The sequence below is a fragment of the Trachypithecus francoisi genome, unplaced genomic scaffold, assembly GCF_009764315.1.
Source record: "Trachypithecus francoisi isolate TF-2019V2 unplaced genomic scaffold, Tfra_2.0 Contig01579, whole genome shotgun sequence".
Lineage (NCBI taxonomy): Eukaryota > Metazoa > Chordata > Mammalia > Primates > Cercopithecidae > Trachypithecus > Trachypithecus francoisi.
In genome coordinates, this window is record NW_022681442.1 from 27,761,048 (window position 1) to 27,778,175 (window position 17,128).

The 17,128-nt window shown below is 50.5% G+C and overlaps 1 protein-coding gene across 2 annotated transcripts in view; it reads left to right on the forward strand.

Annotated features, from left to right (window-relative positions):
* Positions 1-17,128, forward strand: part of SH3PXD2A (SH3 and PX domains 2A) — a 261,353-nt gene that overhangs the window by 46,262 nt on the left and 197,963 nt on the right. For both annotated transcript variants that reach the window (XM_033183812.1, XM_033183820.1), the window contains exon 2: positions 8,201-8,281. In XM_033183812.1, coding sequence (XP_033039703.1) covers positions 8,201-8,281 — 81 coding nt within the window. The remainder of the gene's footprint in view (positions 1-8,200; positions 8,282-17,128) is intronic.

Here is a 17,128-nt window from a genome sequence, read left to right on the forward strand (position 1 = left end):
GGTACCTGCTACACACTCTCGAATGATGCTCCCTACTGTAGAGGCCTTTTGCCAATGTCCCTTCCTCTGAGTCTCTTTTAAAACCCCTTTTCCCCAGAAAAGGTCCATGTGGCCCAGGTCTGCAGTGGAAGCTTCTATGTTTTGGAGGCGACTGGTGGATGTGTGGTTCTGGGAGGAGCCTTCTCTTAGCACATTATATGGCCTCCAACTCCCAGAGCCCTTCTGGGGTTCGCTTCTGCTGCATTTACTATGACTGCTTCTGAATACAAAGTCCTGGTATCAGATGGTCTCAGGACTAGAAAAGTCCTGCTGCCTGGTCATTAGCCCTATAGTCAACCTGTGAGTGCGCACTACCATGGAGGTCACCCTTCACCACATCCAGGCTTCTAAGTGGTGGTGGTTCCCCGAATCTGCAGCTTTGCTTCTCTCCCCACCCTAAGAATGAACACCCGCTCTAGAGGAGGGGTTGGAATTTTAATAGGGCCCTACCCTGAGGGTCCTCATCATTCTCAGGCTGAGCTCAGAAACCTTAGCCAAGTGGCCACAGGCTGTTGAACGTGCTTTTGCTGACAGGGTTTTGGGTTGGCAAAGATGTGTTTGTACTCTGCTCCTAGGCCACCAGGGATTTGCTTCTGGGAATGGGGACAGTCTCTAAGTGTTGCCACTAGCCACCTCTTTGGCATTTCAGAGTGAGTGAATTCATTTGGCATTAGATCAGCCAGTCATTATCTCAGTGTGTCCAGCAGACTGGCAGGCCTAGTGAGCCTCAGGGGAAAAGAGGAAGATAGTTTCTGCGGATAGGGAGACCCGGGAGGAAGATCGACTCACCCGTGTTAAATAGAGACCAACACAGCCTGTGTCAAGCTGGGTGTTCTGAGCCAACAATTAGTAAAGGAAGGCAGATATAATAATTGACTAATCATGGAAAGCATACTATGAGCACCACAAGGGATGGTCACAGACTTGCTAGGCTAGTGGGGGCCCAGATCAGGTGTCGGAACTCTGGGGAGATTTTTATCTGGGTGCAGCCGTGTCAAGAGAGGTCTTTAGGCCGGGCACGGTGGCTCACACCTGTAATGCCCGTACTTTGGGAGGCTGAGGTGGGCAGATCACTGGAGACCAGGAGTTACAAACCGGCCTGGGCAACATGGTAAAGCCCTGCCTCTACTAAAAATACAAAAATTAGCCAGGCATGATGGTGTGCACCTGCAATCCCAGCTACTCAGGAGGCTGAAGCAGCAGAATCGCTTGAACCCAGGAGGCAGAAGTTGCAGTGAGTTGAGATCACGCCACTGCACTTCACCTTGGGTGACAGAGCCAGACCCTGTATCAAAAAAAAAGGGGGGGGGTTCTTTAACACCAGGGCCTTTACTGCTTCCCAGTGGGGTGCAGTGGGCCACAGCAGGGAGGAGATGGGGCATGGGGCTGGCATTTGGTGTAGGCACTCGCATGGGGAGCAGCAGCCCTGGAGTCCTCTTCTGTGCTGGGTGGTCTGCATCTAGGGGACCAGCCTGGACTAATTTGGAGTATATGTGCCTCCTTCTTACCAACCCCCCATGATAGAACCTTGTACATGGGGTGCTTTGAATGGGAAGTTAGAGCCTATTAGTACCTTAGACAGGCTGGTGGCATCTTCTTGGGTAAGAGCCTGACAATGATGAACTCCCCCAGGAAGCCAGAGCAGTGATCGTGTCCCCACACATGAACTCCCTTTTTCTGGCTGCTCGATTGTGTTCATTTTGATTTCTGGGACCATATGCTTTAGCAGTCAGTCCCAAACGTTAGCTGTTCCTGCATCCCCAGACTCCAAAGATTTGGGTAAGTTAAAGAGCTGGGGATCCTGAAGAGATCGTATGCCCTCAAGGACCCTAGGGAGTATTGACAGCCCACCCAGGGGAACACAGTGTGTGTACATTAGAATAAGGCATGCTTTTCTCGGTGTGGCCGCAGTCCTGAGCCAGGGTGCACAGTTTGGGGTGTGAAGCATAGGTTACATTTCACACCTACTTGTCCACTTGACCAGGCAACCACTGGGCAGTGAACAACTTGCCCAACTGTATACAATGGCCTTAGTGCAGCCAGCTGATCCCAGCCCCATGGTCATGTGAGCAGGTGAAGGAAGATTGCCATTGAGTTTCTGTTTGGCCTGGGGCCTGGGGCCAGGGGCAGCTGGTAGGAGTTCAGGGAAAGTAAGGCCCACAGTACCATGGAGATATGCAATTCCCCCCATAGCTCCTAACTCCTTGCCTCTCATTGTACATTTTGTAGTCAAGGGGGCAACAGGTACTTACCAGCACTTTCTAATTAAACACAAGGCGGGTCCTAGGCCTTCTAGGAATGGTTGGGCTGTGCATTTGCAGTTGCTAATTGGTCCCAGACCAGATCAAATCGTGGACATCCCTCCACAGAAACCGGGCTGGGCTTCATTCTCAGTGCTCTGGAGCTGCGCGGTAAGTCTGGTTTGTATCAAGGCCATTTTCTTGTTGAAAGGAGCAAGGCTAATAGAGGACAGAAGCACCCACTGGGAAGGCGATTTTGGAAGTCTCAGACATTGGTGGGCCTCGTGAACTGAGCAGACAGAAGGCAACCCAAGATGACCTCCGGATGGGTGGGACTTGTTGGGCCAGAGCGTTGTGCTGGGTGTGTAACGAGAGTTCCCACGCGGTGTCTGTGGTGATGATTCCACTCCTCCATCAAGGGTGAGCAGTTGGGAGGGCCTGAGCCCCTGGGTCCCCTCAGTTTGGGCTGACCCAGGGGAAGCTGGAAGCAGTTGCTAGTCTCTCGCGAGCCTTCATAGACGCCTACCATCTGCCTGAAATGGCTGGAGACAGGGGAAATAGAATCCATGGGTTTTTAAAATCCAGAAGGAAGAGAAACTCCACCCGTGAAACGTAACCCCAAGTAAAGCATTTGGAAGCAGGATGTTTAATTGCCAAACTTTTCTTGAGACCCAGCTGCCGGGTAATGTTATCCTGACTGCTCCTGAGGCCGGACGAGAGTCTATCTGGGCCCCAGATGCAGACTTGTAAACAGAGCTGGCTTTCTTGGATGACCTCTGCCCTGTCCCCCTTCCCTGTCACCTGTTCTTTCTCTGCAGTTTTTCTCTGAAGTTTCCAGTGCTGGCAAGGCCAGTTCAGGGAGACTTAAGAGGCCCTGGTGTTGAGATAGGGAGCTAGGCATGGGCTGGGGTGGAATTTTTTGTGTACATCACCTGTCTGGAGTAATAATCTAGGATGTCCAAGGTTTGGAAGAAAGCAGATGAGAGAGAGGGGTCTGGAGATTGTCCTCGTATCTCTGGGCTTATCTCCAGGGAGGTCTCTTGCCATTTCCTCAACCCAAGATTTAGACTGTCCAGTGGGGTAGGTTGGAGGGCCTCTGGCAAATCCCCGAAGTTTGGGAGAATCTGGGAATGGGGGCTCGCTTCCCTGCCCTTCACACTGAGTCACATTCATGGCTGCTCAGGGCATAGAAAGTGGGGTGCAAGATACTAGCAGGAACAGTCCTTTGCCAAACAAGGAAAGAACTGCTTTTTGGGAGGAAGCATGGCTATATCCTAGCCAGGTGGCCGTGGCTGACAAGGGCCACAGGGACAGCCCTCGTCAGCTCTTCCCTCCTTCTGGCTGGCTCTCCAGCGGGGTGTACCTTTAGTATGATTTCAGACCAAGGGTTAAACAGAGATGACTTCATGTGAATTTTCAACTTTTATTTTTAAAAGAGACAGAGCCTCACTGTGTTGTCCAGGCCAATCTCGAACTCCTGGGCTCAAGCGATCCTCCTGCCTTGGTTTCCCAAAGTGCTGGGATTACAGGCATGAGCCACTGCATCCTGCCCTTTTATTTTTTAAAATAGAGGCAGAGCCTCACTATGTTGTCCAGGCCAGTCTCAAACTCCTGGGCTCAAGTGATGCTCCTGCCTCTGCCTCCCAAAGTGCTGGGATTACAGGCATGAGCCACCAGCCCTGCCAAATTTCACCATTTCTGAAGAGTAGAGGGCAAAGGACTTTTCCGAGGGGGGATGCTCTAGTCACGTGCAGAGTAGTCCTAGGCTAGGCTGGGAAGTGGAACATCTGGGTTCCTGTCCCGGCTCTGCCACCAGTGGCAGTGAGCACACTCCAGTGATAACCGTGTTTGCATCAGTCCTGGCAGCCCTGAAGCTTGTGTCCTTTGTAGAGAGGAGTCTGAAGGCCTGAGCAGCTGGGCTGGGGTCTTGCAGCCAGTAAGGAGGGTGCTGGGAGGGTGCTGCCCCCATGTGTGGCTGACTCCAGAGTCTGCTGGTTCCTACCTGGCCATGCCCCTTCCTCGGCAAATCACCACCTGGGTTTCTCCTCTGCTAAAGGAGAGGCCTCCCTGGATCCTCCCAGCTGCCAGGGGCTGTGAGCCTGTGATTGATTCTCTCTGGGAGGTGAAGGGAAGCCTAATTGCTAGTGGGATGGAGGACGTGTGTTAAGCCTCAGTTAAGCCCTTCCCCTGGGCTCCGCTTGGTTGGTTCCAGAGAAAGGCTGATGTCTAATGCCCTGCAGGCGAGTGCAGCCCTCTCTCCAGGGGCGGATTGGCCACTTGGGCCCTCTTCACATTTAGCTCCTGGGGTGGAGGTCAGAGAGATAGCCCCTGGTGCGGGCTCAGCCTCTGCTCCTGCCCCAGGACCTGTGGGAAGCAGAGATGAAGGTGGGAGGGGAGATGGAGCTGGGAGTCAGCAGGCAGACCCGGGTAGGTTATAAACCCCAGGAAAATCCCACAGCATTGAATTTGAGGGGGTCCTCGGCATCAGTCGGTTTTGTAGCATTCCTAACCATTTGCTTCTGTCTGGGCCCCCAGTTCTGTGTCTTCTTGGTCTCAGGCTCTCAGAGTCGCCTTTGTTCCCGCATGTTCCTCTAGGCGCACTCCCTCGGCAAGGGCACCGCAAGCTTCTCAGACCACCCACACCTTTATTTAAAAAGATGGTGTCAACCGGCCGGATGCGGTGGCTCACGCCTGTAATCCCAACACTTTGGGAGGCCAAGGCGGGCAGATCACGAGGTCAGGAGATTGAGACCATCCTGGCTAACACAATGAAACCCCGTCTCTACTAAAAAATACAAAAAATTTACTGGGCATGGTGGCAGGCGCCTGTAGTCCCAGCTACTCGGGAGGCTGAGGCAGGAGAATGGCGTGAACCCGGGAGGCGGAGGTCACAATGAGCCAAGATCACACCACTGCACTCCAGCCGGGGTGACAGAGAGAGACTCTCTCAAAAAAAAAAAAAAAAAAAGATGGTATCAACCAAAATAAAATTTGAAGGCCCCCTGCAACCATTTGAATGCACTCCCTCCTCAGCCCGGGCATCCTAACATTGAACCTAAAAGACGGGTTCAGGCCATGACGGGAAGTGGGGATCAGACATGCTTCATTATACTCCCCCAGCATCAATATCAATGCAGACCTTAGGTCTGATAAGAAGCATTTACAATCTGTACTCTCTGAAGCCTGCGGCCTGGAAGCTTCATGTGCATGATAAAACCTTGATCTCCACGATTGCTTATCTTAACCCAGACACTCCTTTCTAGTGGTAGTAACTCTTTCAACCAATTGCCAGTCAGAGTATATTTAAATCCACCTATAACCTGGAAGCCCCTCGTCCCTTACTTAGAGTTGTCTTGCCCTTCCAGATGGAACCAATGTAAATCTTATATGTATTGATTGATGTATTTCCCTAAAATGTATAAAGCAGGCTGTACCCCAGCCACCTCGGGCACGTGTCATCAGGACCTCCTGAAGCTGTATCGCAGGTGTATCCTTCACCTTGGCAAAATACACTTGCTAAATTGATGGAGACTTGTTTCAGATACTTTTTGGTTGACCATGTCATTCAGTCCTGATCAAAGTAGTTCAGTTTAGATAAATTTACATACAGGGAGGTAGTCCAGTGCAGTTAAGAGCATAGGTATTAGAACTCAGCTAGACCTGGGTTCAAATCTTTTGCTCTGTAATTTATTAGTAACTTCAGGCAAGTTACTTAGCTTCTCTGAGCCTCACCTTCCTCTTGTACAGTATGGGAATAACAGTGGTAGCTACCTCATTGGGCTGAAGATTAAATGAGCTAATGCATATAAATGCTTTATGCTGTACTGGTATCCAGTAACATTTAGTTGCCTAAACATTAGGTAACATTAAGTTATCAAAATGGTTTTACAATGTATCATGTGATACCTATTTACATATGATATAAAGCAAAGCATACACCCATTTATTATAATAATAGCCAATAGTCTATTTTGAGCTGATGAAGATAGGGGTGGCCTTTTACCTTATGTTCTGTATCAGGGTCACATGTCGTAAATGCCCCATCTCTGGGTGGCAGCGCTCAGGCCTGTTTGCTTTGGTGTTATGGCCCTCTCCTTGGCTGTGTTTCAGAAAAACTCGCCATGGCGTGAGGCTGCCTCTGTGTCATAGAGATAGGAAGGGAGAAGAGACTGGATTCAGCTCATTTTCTTGTGTATTACCTGAGCAGCCAAGCACAAAGCCTCGCCACGCCTGTTGCAAACCCTGTTCCAGGCATCTGGGAGTTGGGCCAGTCTGATGGCAAGGTGTCTAAATGTCACTTCTCTTTGCTAATGTTCCTCCTTCTCATCATGGCCCAGATCCCTGGCCTCACTGGCTATTTTGTTCTTACTGGTAGAGTCCCCCCCAGCCCCACCCCCACAGGCCTACAGGACAGAGTGACTAGACAAGAGTCCCTGGAATCTGAATTTTTATGAAGCCCGCCCCCAGCCCCAGGTGATCCTAAAGGACGCCCTGGCCTGGGAACCACCATTCAGGACCTACAGCCACTGCCTCTCTCCTGAGGGAAGAAGGGAGGCAGAGGTCTCACCTGTGTCTTATCAGTGCCCTCCCTTAACTGTCCTCCTGGAGACACCCCTGCAGGTGTCCCTTCCAGGGAGAAGTTCAACAGAATAGCCCTGAGGCTGTGGGAGGGCACCCATTCCTCTAACTCAGGCCTCTCCCGGGTGGGACAGAAATAGTGGAAAGAGCAGGCCAGATTGTGTGGACCAGGGGCTTTCTCTCCTTCTCCAGGGATTCCTAAGTGAGTTCAGCCTTCCAGAGTGGCACGAGCTCTTGCAGAGCCTGATGGAGACTTGGGAACTGGGGTGACAGCCTGGCCCCGAAATGCCTTCATTGTGAGGCTCCCAAAGAGAAAAGGTTTCCAGTCTCCCACGTGCTAACGCCTCTTCTTCAAATCCGTTTCTCCTCCAGAAGACCAGTGTGTTTGTTCAACATAGCAAAGTGTTTTCTGAGCACCTGCTCTGTGCCAGGCACTGAGCAAAGACAGGGATGCTGAGATGAATCACACATCTCTGAGCGCTTCTGGTCTCCTGAAGGGCTTTTCAGAGTGAGTTCTGAGGATCCACTGCAGCAAAATAAGCTGGGGTTTGTTAAAAGTATAAACGTCCGAGCCCTCAAAACCCATGTCTGCAGAATTTCAGAGAGCGGGGTCCACCTGCAATTTCAGAAGGCCTCTTGTAGAATCTCATTCACTCTAAAGTTGTGAACCAGTGGAAATTAGCTATCTAAAAAGGCCAGGCGCGGTGGCTCATGTCTGTAATCCCAGCACTTTGGGAGGCCAAGGTAGGTGGATCATCTGAGGTCAGGAGTTCAAGACCAGCCTGGCCAACATGGCAAAACCCCGTCTCTACTAAAAATACAAAAATTAGCCGGGCATGGTGGCAGGCGCCTGTAATCCTAGCTACTCGGGAGGCTGAGCCAGGAGAAACGCTTGAACGAGGGAGGCGGAGGTTGCGGTAAACCAAGATCATGCCATTGCACTCTAGCCTGGGCGACAGAATGAGACTCTGTCTCAAAAACAAACAAACAAAAATGTAATGACCTCGATTTTATGTTTATTGTATGAAATATATACAAATAAAAAAGAAGGAAATTAAAACCACTCATTCTGATCCTATTTTCCTAAGATAATAATTGTTGGCATTTGATGAAATATCCCTCTAGGGGTGTCCGTGTGTGTGTGTGTGTGTGTGTGTGTGTGTGTGTGTGTGTGTGTTTAGACGTCTACATGGTAGCTGATGCTGTGCTATCCCCTAGGGACAGATGAGATGAGAAAAAGAGTGGTCCTGGCCATTGGAACACCTGCAGTCATGTTACATGATACCTGGCACAGACAGCTTGAAATCCAGCCTTGCTCACCTGCTCTTACCTTTTTCCCACAGGTATACATCATCAATGTGACCTGGTCTGACTCTACCTCCCAGACCATCTACCGGAGGTATAGCAAGTTCTTTGACCTGCAGGTAAGTTGGTCAGAGCTCGGACAGTGGCCCGAGTCTGGTGGGCTGGCCTCTCTCATACCCTCGCTTATCCAGGGAGCCCCCAACGGAGCTGTCAGGGTCAGAGTCCAGGTGGGAGCAGAGGGACAGAGGAGGGAAGCTCGAAGGTGGAGCTGGGCTTGTCTCAATCTTGCATACTGCAGACAGACACTCGGGGCTTTGTTGGCCTCCTCCAATGGTCTTAACAGTCATGCTTTGTCACCCTCTCTTGCCTGCAGGGTAGGAAACTGTGGTGGAGAGGCAGGAGGATGGTGGGAGGTGCTGTGTGCCTGACCAGACGTGTGTCTGTAAACATCCAGGGTGAGACAGAAGCCACCACATCATTGCAGCCTAAGAAAAGCAAACACACAGGGAAGACCGAAACAGAAAATAAGCATTTTTTTCAACTACAGGCACAAACTAGGCATACATACCACGGTGTCTGTTTAACTGAATGAGGCACTTGCCACCCAGTTTGTACGTGTACGTGGTAGGTGTGTGTCTCTAAGACACATAGGCATGTTCACAAGGGGGATGGTAGTATGGGTCCCACAGCTACCCCTGCAGACACACCCTTGGTGCCAGCTAATTTAGTCAGGCCTCTTTGGGTTGCAAGTGATAGTTTTACACTTGCACTGGCTTAGGCACAAAGGAGACGTGATTGGAAGGAGGGACCAGGGAAGCTTGTGCAGCTGACCACATGGTGAGAAGAGCAGCGAGGCAGAGGCCTTCAGGAATACCTGAAACCAGGATCTGCTCTCCCTCTGTCTTGTCTCTGCTTCCCTCTGGCATTGCCCTCAGCTTCTGTTACCTCACACCCCAAGGAACATGGCTGTCAACAGCTCTAGAATTTTATATCTTTTGGCTCCCAACAGAGCGGAGATTGACTCTTTCCCAGTTCCAAGTTGAAAAATCCCAGAGACGATTCTGATTGGTCTGGCTTGCGTCAGGTGCCCTCTCTGGACCAATCAGTATGGCCGGGAGTTGAGGGTCTTTTAGCACAGACATGGCCACTAGGGAGCCCACCTCTGTGGATCACAGGCAAGTACTAGAGAAGGGAGAATCAGTCATGAATTGAGCAGCAGCCCTTTCAGATAGAGCCAAGATGTTGTAGATTCCTCTTGGGGCTGTGAGCCTGGTTTAGGCCAATAAAAACACAAAGAGACACCCACTTCTACCCTCACAGCCAGGGTCCACTCCTTTCTTGGCAGGCCTTTGGTTGTCAGTCATCTTGGAGAGGTCATCTTTGGCACCATGTGCTTGCCCCCAGTACCTGATTCTATCTCGTTGTCCTCATTGCCCTACCTATGAGACAAGCCAAGGGTGAGCTAGCTTCCTGTATTACAAATCCTCTCTTAATCCAACAATATGGGCTTGAATATCCCGTTGAATATGGGATTGAAAGCCACTCCTTACTCTCCAGCCTTCTTCCTCTTCCCTCCTCAATTCATGTCCAGCCTCCTTAGGTTTGGTGTAATCTGGTGGGGTTTGCTGATACCCCATCAATGGGTACAGTGTGCTGGACAGGAAGTGATAACTCAGTTGGGGAGAGGGAACCCTGAAAGGACTCATTGATGAGCTGGAGGGGGCCTGAAAGCCGGTGGAAACTTCCAAATCAGAACTTTTCTCCCCCTCTTCCGTTATGATCCCCCACCCCCTCCTGCATTGCAGAATCTCAGGAGAAAGGAATGCTGTTCCCCCACCACCACCTCCCTTGCCTGGAGGGCTCATTCCCTGTATGTGGAAAGGGGACGTGCAAGCAGGGAGCAGCTAGTGCAGTGTGCTGGCTCTAGCTTAGCAATGGCCATGCGCTTGGCCAGGCTTGTCCATGTGGGTCATTGCTGAGCTGTAGATGCGGTTTGGGAAGGGGTTGGAATACTTCTTTGAAAATTAACTTAGGAGCCAAGCATAGCATCTTTACAAACCCATTTTACCTGCCGTGATGAGTTTTAGTGGCGTCCATTTTGAAAAGCCTTGCTGGCCGGGCGCGGTGGCTCAAGCCTGTAATCCCAGCACTTTGGGAGACCGAGACCGGGCGGATCACGAGGTCAGGAGATCGAGACCATCCTGGCTAACACGGTGAAACCCCGTCTCTACTAAAAAATACAAAAAACTAGCCGGGCGCGGTGGCGGGCGCCTGTAGTCCCAGCTACCGGGAGGCTGAGGCAGGAGAATGGCGTGAACCTGGGAGGCGGAGCTTGCAGTGAGCTGAGATCCGGCCACTGCACTCCAGCCTGGGCGACAGAGCAAGACTCCGTCTCAAAAAAAAAAAAGAAAAGCCTTGCTTATGTATCAGGTCGCTGATTTTGGCATGGTGGATCCTACAGAGGTAGAACAAAGGGAGTTGCTAACTCCATCTCTGGTCACTGGTGCACCTCAGAACTCATGTCTCTGAGGGGTTGTGTAAGAGAGCAGCTTAGAGTTTAGGCATCGGGGACACATTGGTTACTGGCTGTCACCACGTACCTCCGGACAGGCTCCTTCACTTCTCTAGGCTTGCTGTTCTCATCTGTACTGTGAAGGTTCGAATAGTGCCTGCCCAGTAGGGTTGTTAGGAGGAATGAATGAGTGGATCCACTTTTCTCCCAACACTTAGTTGCCTAGTGAGTTGCCTGGTGTTGCCAGGTGGCAGGGATGTTGGGCTGCATGGCTGGGGGGGGGTCTAGGGGCTGGAGACCCACTTCCTGATGTTGCTTTGTGGCTTCCCTCACTTGGCGTCACTCTGTGGTGAGCTCCCTGTGCCCAGTCCCTGCCAGCGTATTCAGAGCCAGGTAGGCCTCAGGCTTCTCTCTCAAGCTGTCCCTGGGGGCAAGGTGGGAGCTGCGGGGAGCTGGGGTGCGGCCCAGGGGCAGCTCTCAGAAATGTTTTGCTCGTTTCCTTTTTGGCTGACCCTGAAAGTCCCAGGCTCACCAGGCCCATCTCCAAGGAGCTGCTCCCTGGGTTTCACCAGCTCATGGTTCTAAACCTCCTGGGGGCCACAGACCCCTCTGTGAATCTGATGGAAGCCCTCTCCCCAGGAAAAGAGCGGATACATACAATTTTACTTACAGTGGCAAGTGTTCACAGACCCCCTGTGAACCCCCAGTGAAGAACTAGCCAGGTGTGATGGTGTGCCTGTAGTTCCAGCTATTCAGGAGGCTGAGGTGGGAGGATCACTTGAGCCTGGCAGGTCGTGGCTGCAGTGAGCTATGACTGCACCACTGCACTCCAGCATGGGTGGCAGAGTGAGACCCTGTCTCAAAAAAAAAAAGAACTGCTGAGCTAAACCAGTTTAGATCATGAATCATACATTCACACCCGGTACTATTTGGGCAGCATTTGGGGGTCTATTCAGGTAACAACAGGAGGCCTGAACACCCCTTTGACCCCTTTGAGAGACCCTTAGTTCCCTCCTGTACAAGCTGGTTCCCTGCACCCCAGCGTGGGTCTCCCTGTACTTCCCCTCCCTTATCTCTCCCTCTTCAGATGTTTTCCTTTGTTCCCAAAGGCCAGGTACCCACCAGGCAGCCTTGGGTTCCTACCTCTGTCACACAGCCGGGGAACTGCATACAAAGCGATCCCAAGTGGTCCCTGACCCTCTCTGGTCGTGAATTGAGGGCCCCAGGGTATGTGCAGATCCAATTTCATTCGGAACAGCACGCGGACCCTCTGTTTCTCCCTCTGAGGGCACACAGGGAGATGGACACCTGCACCCTGCCCTTCATGCTCTGCAGCCATGAGGCCAGGAAGTACTTGAAGGGTGCTCTGTCATCTGAACAGAAACCCCACACTCTTCGGTTTTTTCCATTTCTCTCCACAGCAGCTTCCACATCAGCACAGCCCTTCCCCACCCCCTCACCCCCACACTCCTCACCCCCTCCCAGATTCTAAGATCTGAAGCAGAACCTTTCTCTGGTTATTATCTTCAAAGCTTCTGCTTGGACCTAACTCCCCTGCATGTGAAGCTCCCAGTAGATCCTTGGAAATGAACAGTCTCAAGCACACACCAGCCCTGAGAACATCAAGCAGGAGGGAGCCAAGAGCCTGAGGCTTGTCCTTGGAGAAGGTTCATTGTCCCTTTGGGGTGACTCATGGCATTAAGGACAGGTGCTTAGAACTCTGGTGGTGCATTGAGGAGCTGTTCACAGGGAATGGGGAAAGTCTGAGGGTTGGGAGAGACGGAGATAAACCACCCCCCCGCCCCCGATCCCCTGGTAACTGCTCATTCCATGCTTTCTGAAGCCTTAGGACTGTGCAGAGCAGAGCCATTTATCTCAGCATCCCCTTCCCATCCCACCAGCCACCTTCTTCACTCACAGCTTATCTGCTACCTGTGAGGCCTTGGATTAGGGCTGCCAGATAAATATGAGATGTCCAATTAAATTTACATTTCAGATAAACAGCAAATGCTTTTTTAAGAATAAGGGTGGACACTGGGCATGGTGGCTTATGCCTATAATCCCAGCACTTTGAGAGGCCAAGGCAGGAGGACTGCTTGAGTTCAGTAGTTCAAGACCAGCCTGGGTAATGTGGCAAGATCCCATCTCTACAAAAAATAAAAAAAATTAGCCGAGTGTGGTGGCATGCGCCTGTAGTTCCAGCTACTCAGGAGGCTGAGTTGGGATAATTGCTTGAGGCCGGGGAGGTCCAGGCTGCAGTGAGCTGTGATCGCGCCCCTGCACTCCAGCCTGGGCAACAGAGTAAGACCCTAGCTCAAAAAAAAAAAAAAAGTTCCAAACATTGCATGGCATATACTTACACTAAAAAAAGTTTTTTGTTTATCTAGAATTCAAATTTAATTGTGCATCCTGTATTTTCACTTGCTAAATCTGGGAGTCCCAGCCTGGCTGAGTGTTAGAGGCGAGGGTGGAAGTAGAAAGATAGTCCAGGCTGGCTTCAGGTAAGAGTGGATGGGCCTGTACTAAGGCCCCCCAGGCAGCAGCTTTTGTACAGAGCAGAAGTGGCGCAGGCTGAGGAACCTACTTTTGAGAAGGATGAGGTCTCTTCCTGCCGGGAGTCTACATCTCGTGGGGAAGGCAAACTTGGAAGCAGTTAAGTCCACTGTAGATGAAAAAAATACTAGATTGAGGTATAAGCAATATGCTATGAGATGAAGAGGAAGGAAAGAGCTTTCTTTTTTCTTTTTTTGAGACGGAGTCTCACTCTATCGACCAGGCTGGAGGGCAGTGGCGCGATCTCTGCTCACTGCAAGCTCTGCCCCCCAGGTTCACGCCATTCTCTTGCCTCAGTCTCCCGAGTAGCTGGGACTACAGGCACCCACCACCACACCTGGCTAATTTTTTTGTATTTTTAGTAGAGACGGGGTTTCACTGTGTTCGCCAGGATGGTCTCGATCTCCTGACCTCGTGATCCGCCCGCCTTGGCCTCCCAAAGTGCTGGAATTACAGGTGTGAGTCACCGTGCCCAGCTAGAAAGAGCATTCTTGGGAGAGGGAACAAAGAAGATGCCCATATGGTCTCTCTCTCTCTTTTTTTTTTTTTTTTTTTTTGAGACAGAGTCTGGCTCTGTCGCCCAGGCTGGAGTGCAGTGGCCGGATCTCAGCTCACTGCAAGCTCCGCCTCCCAGGTTTACGCCATTCTCCTGCCTCAGCCTCCCGAGTAGCTGGGACTACAGGCACCGCCACCTCGCCCGGCTAGTTTTTTGTAGTTTTTAGTAGAGACGGGGTTTCACTGTGTTAGCCAGGATGGTCTCGATCTCCTGACCTCGTGATCCGCCCGTCTCGGCCTCCCAAAGTGCTGGGATTACAGGCTTGAGCCACCGCGCCCGGCCTCTTTTTTTTTTTTTTAAACATTTATTTATTTAGTTTTTAGAGACAGGGTCTCGCTGTGTTACTCAGGCTGGAGTGCAGTGGTGTGATCATGGCTCACTGAAGCCTCAACCTCCCAGGTTCAAGAGATCTTCCAGCCTAAGCCTCCCAAGTAGCTGGGATCACAGGTGCATGCCACCAGGCCTAGCTAATTTTTTTTTTTTTTGTAGAGACGGAGTCCCACTATGTTGCCCAGGCTGGTCTCAAACTCCTGGGCTCAAGTGATCCTCCTGCCTCAGTCTTCCAAAGTGTTGGGATTACAGGCATGAACCACCACACCCAGCCCCCATATGGTCTTAATTAGTGACAGCAGCCTAGGGTGACATAGCCAAACACCCACACTCTAGTTTGGGGGGATTTGGTTATTTTTTGAGAATCCTTATCAGGGTAAAATATGTCTCTAGTTCGTTCGTTCGTTCCTTCCTTCCTTCCTTCCTTCCTCCCTTCCTCCCTCCCTCCCTCTCCCTTCCTCCCTCCCTCCCTCTCCCTCCCTCCCTCCCTCCTTTCCTTCCTCCCTCCTTTCCTTCCTCCCATCCTTCCAATATTAAGTGTCTGCCTTGTAAATCCAGGCAGTGTGCCAGCTCTGGGATACATTGATGATCCAAAGCAGATCTGGTTCCTGCCTTTATGGGTCTCGCAGCTTAGTGAGGGAAGATAGATTTTAGTTAAAAAACAAAGACAAACAATATTGTTTTACGCCATTCCAGATGTAACAAAGGAAGGTGCCATAGACATATTATAGGGAAACCTTACACTCTGGGATCAGAGCAGGCTTCCTGAAGCAGTGAGTTTTATCTGAAACATCGGGGAGTTATTTTATCTTATTTTACTTTTGAGATCAGAGACTCTTTTGTGCTTCTAATGAAAGCCGAAGACTCTCTCCCCAGACAAGTGCATGAATGTGCATCTATAATTCTAATAATCCTTTTGGTTATTCATACGCTGCCTGAAATCCACCCATGAGCCCCAGGATAACACCCTCTACTCTTCCCCAGACCTTCTTCTCTCCCCATATCTCCTGCCATGAGCCTTCAGACCCAGACACACACAGGGGCTGCCCACTCAGAACCCCCAGGTACAGAGACTTTAAAGCTGTACTGTCCAATGAGGTGGCCACTAGCCACATGTGGCTACTTATATTAAAGTTAAACTTAAATGAAATAAAAGTAAATGTTTAGTTCCTTGGTTGCACTTGCTGGATCACAAGTACTCAGTGGCGGCCATGGCTAGTGGTTGTGTGTTGGGCAGATATAGAACATTTGTATTATCACAGAAAATTCTATTAGACTGGTAGTTTAGAAAACTTTGAACGCACAACAGGCTTCAGCCAGCTTTCTGGCCACCTTATAGTGATCTGTCACCTCCCAGCCCCTCCCCGAGTTGCTCCCTGAAATCTTCTAGGGCCCTGGCAAGAAGAGGGAGATTATTCTCCTGCACAGTTTGCCCATCCTTAGAGCATTTCAGCTCAGCAGCTATTTCAAACACTTCTTCTGGAAACCAGGTCAGTTTCCTGAGAGGGCTTCTAAGAGCCTTTCAGATGTCAAGTGAAGAACAGGGAAGAGGTGAGGCTCTTAGTCTCCAAGTGGAAATTGATTTCTTCTAAAAATAACTCACCACTCAACCCTATCTGACCAGGAAAAGGACCTGTCCCAGGGGAAGCTGACCAGGACAGGGCCTAATGTCGAGGCCCATTTGGTGATTAAGGGCCTGGGGTTGCTTGGAGGTGCAGTTGAGGTGGGAGGGGGGTGGCAGATGCCCTTTTCAGTTGCTTTCTCACCGGTGGCTGGACCACGTTTCCAGCCTTTGTCTATTTCCTTGCACAGCTCCTTCCCAGTCCCCCTGAGGAGGGGCCGGAAGGCTCTCTGAAGCCCTGGCTCCATAGACGGTTGTTGCACAACCTGACCTACAAGGCACTGGGCTACAGTAATTGCTCTGCAAACACCGACTCCACCATGCTGCTGGTGCTTTAGTCTGAACTCTGGCCAGCGAGTGCACAGGGTCAATATTTGATCAGAGCTGGGAGAGGCCCTTTATTTTCCCCTGCACCACTTGGAAGATAGAGTTAAGAGGGGTTTTCAGGTTTGTTCATTGGCTCTAAAGGACTTAACCTATTTTGACAAGCTTTTCTCTCTCTTCCTTGTTCATCTCTCCAGACTCTCCACCCATGCACCCCACCCCAGGATCACACTCACTTTCCAGCTCTCCAATAGCCCACCTCATGATGGGTGAAAAAATTATAATTCCTGAATCACTAATAACTAGCCTTGGAATGAATGTGTATATGGGTATGAGTGTGTACTGATGTCACTTATGGAGCTTGATGGGATCATTGCATTTTTAGAGTTAGAGGAGTCCTTATTCCAAGTGCCTCACTTTGCAGGTAACGAACTGTTAATTTTTCTATTCATTAAATTTATATAGGCTTTCATTTGGTTTAATATCCAGAGCAGGCCTCTGCTGAGATCAACCTGAGGTGATCCCAATTTGGGCCAAGAACCAACCCGAAAGCAGAAAAGAGGAGGAAATGTCTCTTCTGCAGGCGCTCTGCCTTTGAGTCATTGAGGGAATTTGTTCGAGATCACTGACCCTAGACTAAAGCGATGAGGCCACAGCCTGGGGAGGTAACCTGCTAAGTTCTAAGAATGATCTTGTACCAAGGATTGCAGAGAGTTCCAGCACACCTAGTGTGGCAGTGCCAGTTCCAGAATGAGGTGAGCACGGGTCATGGTGAATGCTCACATCAGCCTTGCCTGAGGTCAGTCACTGGTCCCAGGCAGGCACGGACAGCCTCATGTTGTTTGCAAGGGCAAAAATGGGAAACAGCCTAAAAGACCATCCATACAGAGTTGCTAAGTCAACTGCGGTATTCTCACAGCACTGAGTACAACAGTCAAAGCAAATGAGACTGATCCATGGGTGGATCTCCAAGAAACATTCTGAACAAACAATGCAAGTTTCAAAACAGTATTTATAGTATGATAATAATTATACACCAAAAAAACCAACAACAAGATATATATTTTGCA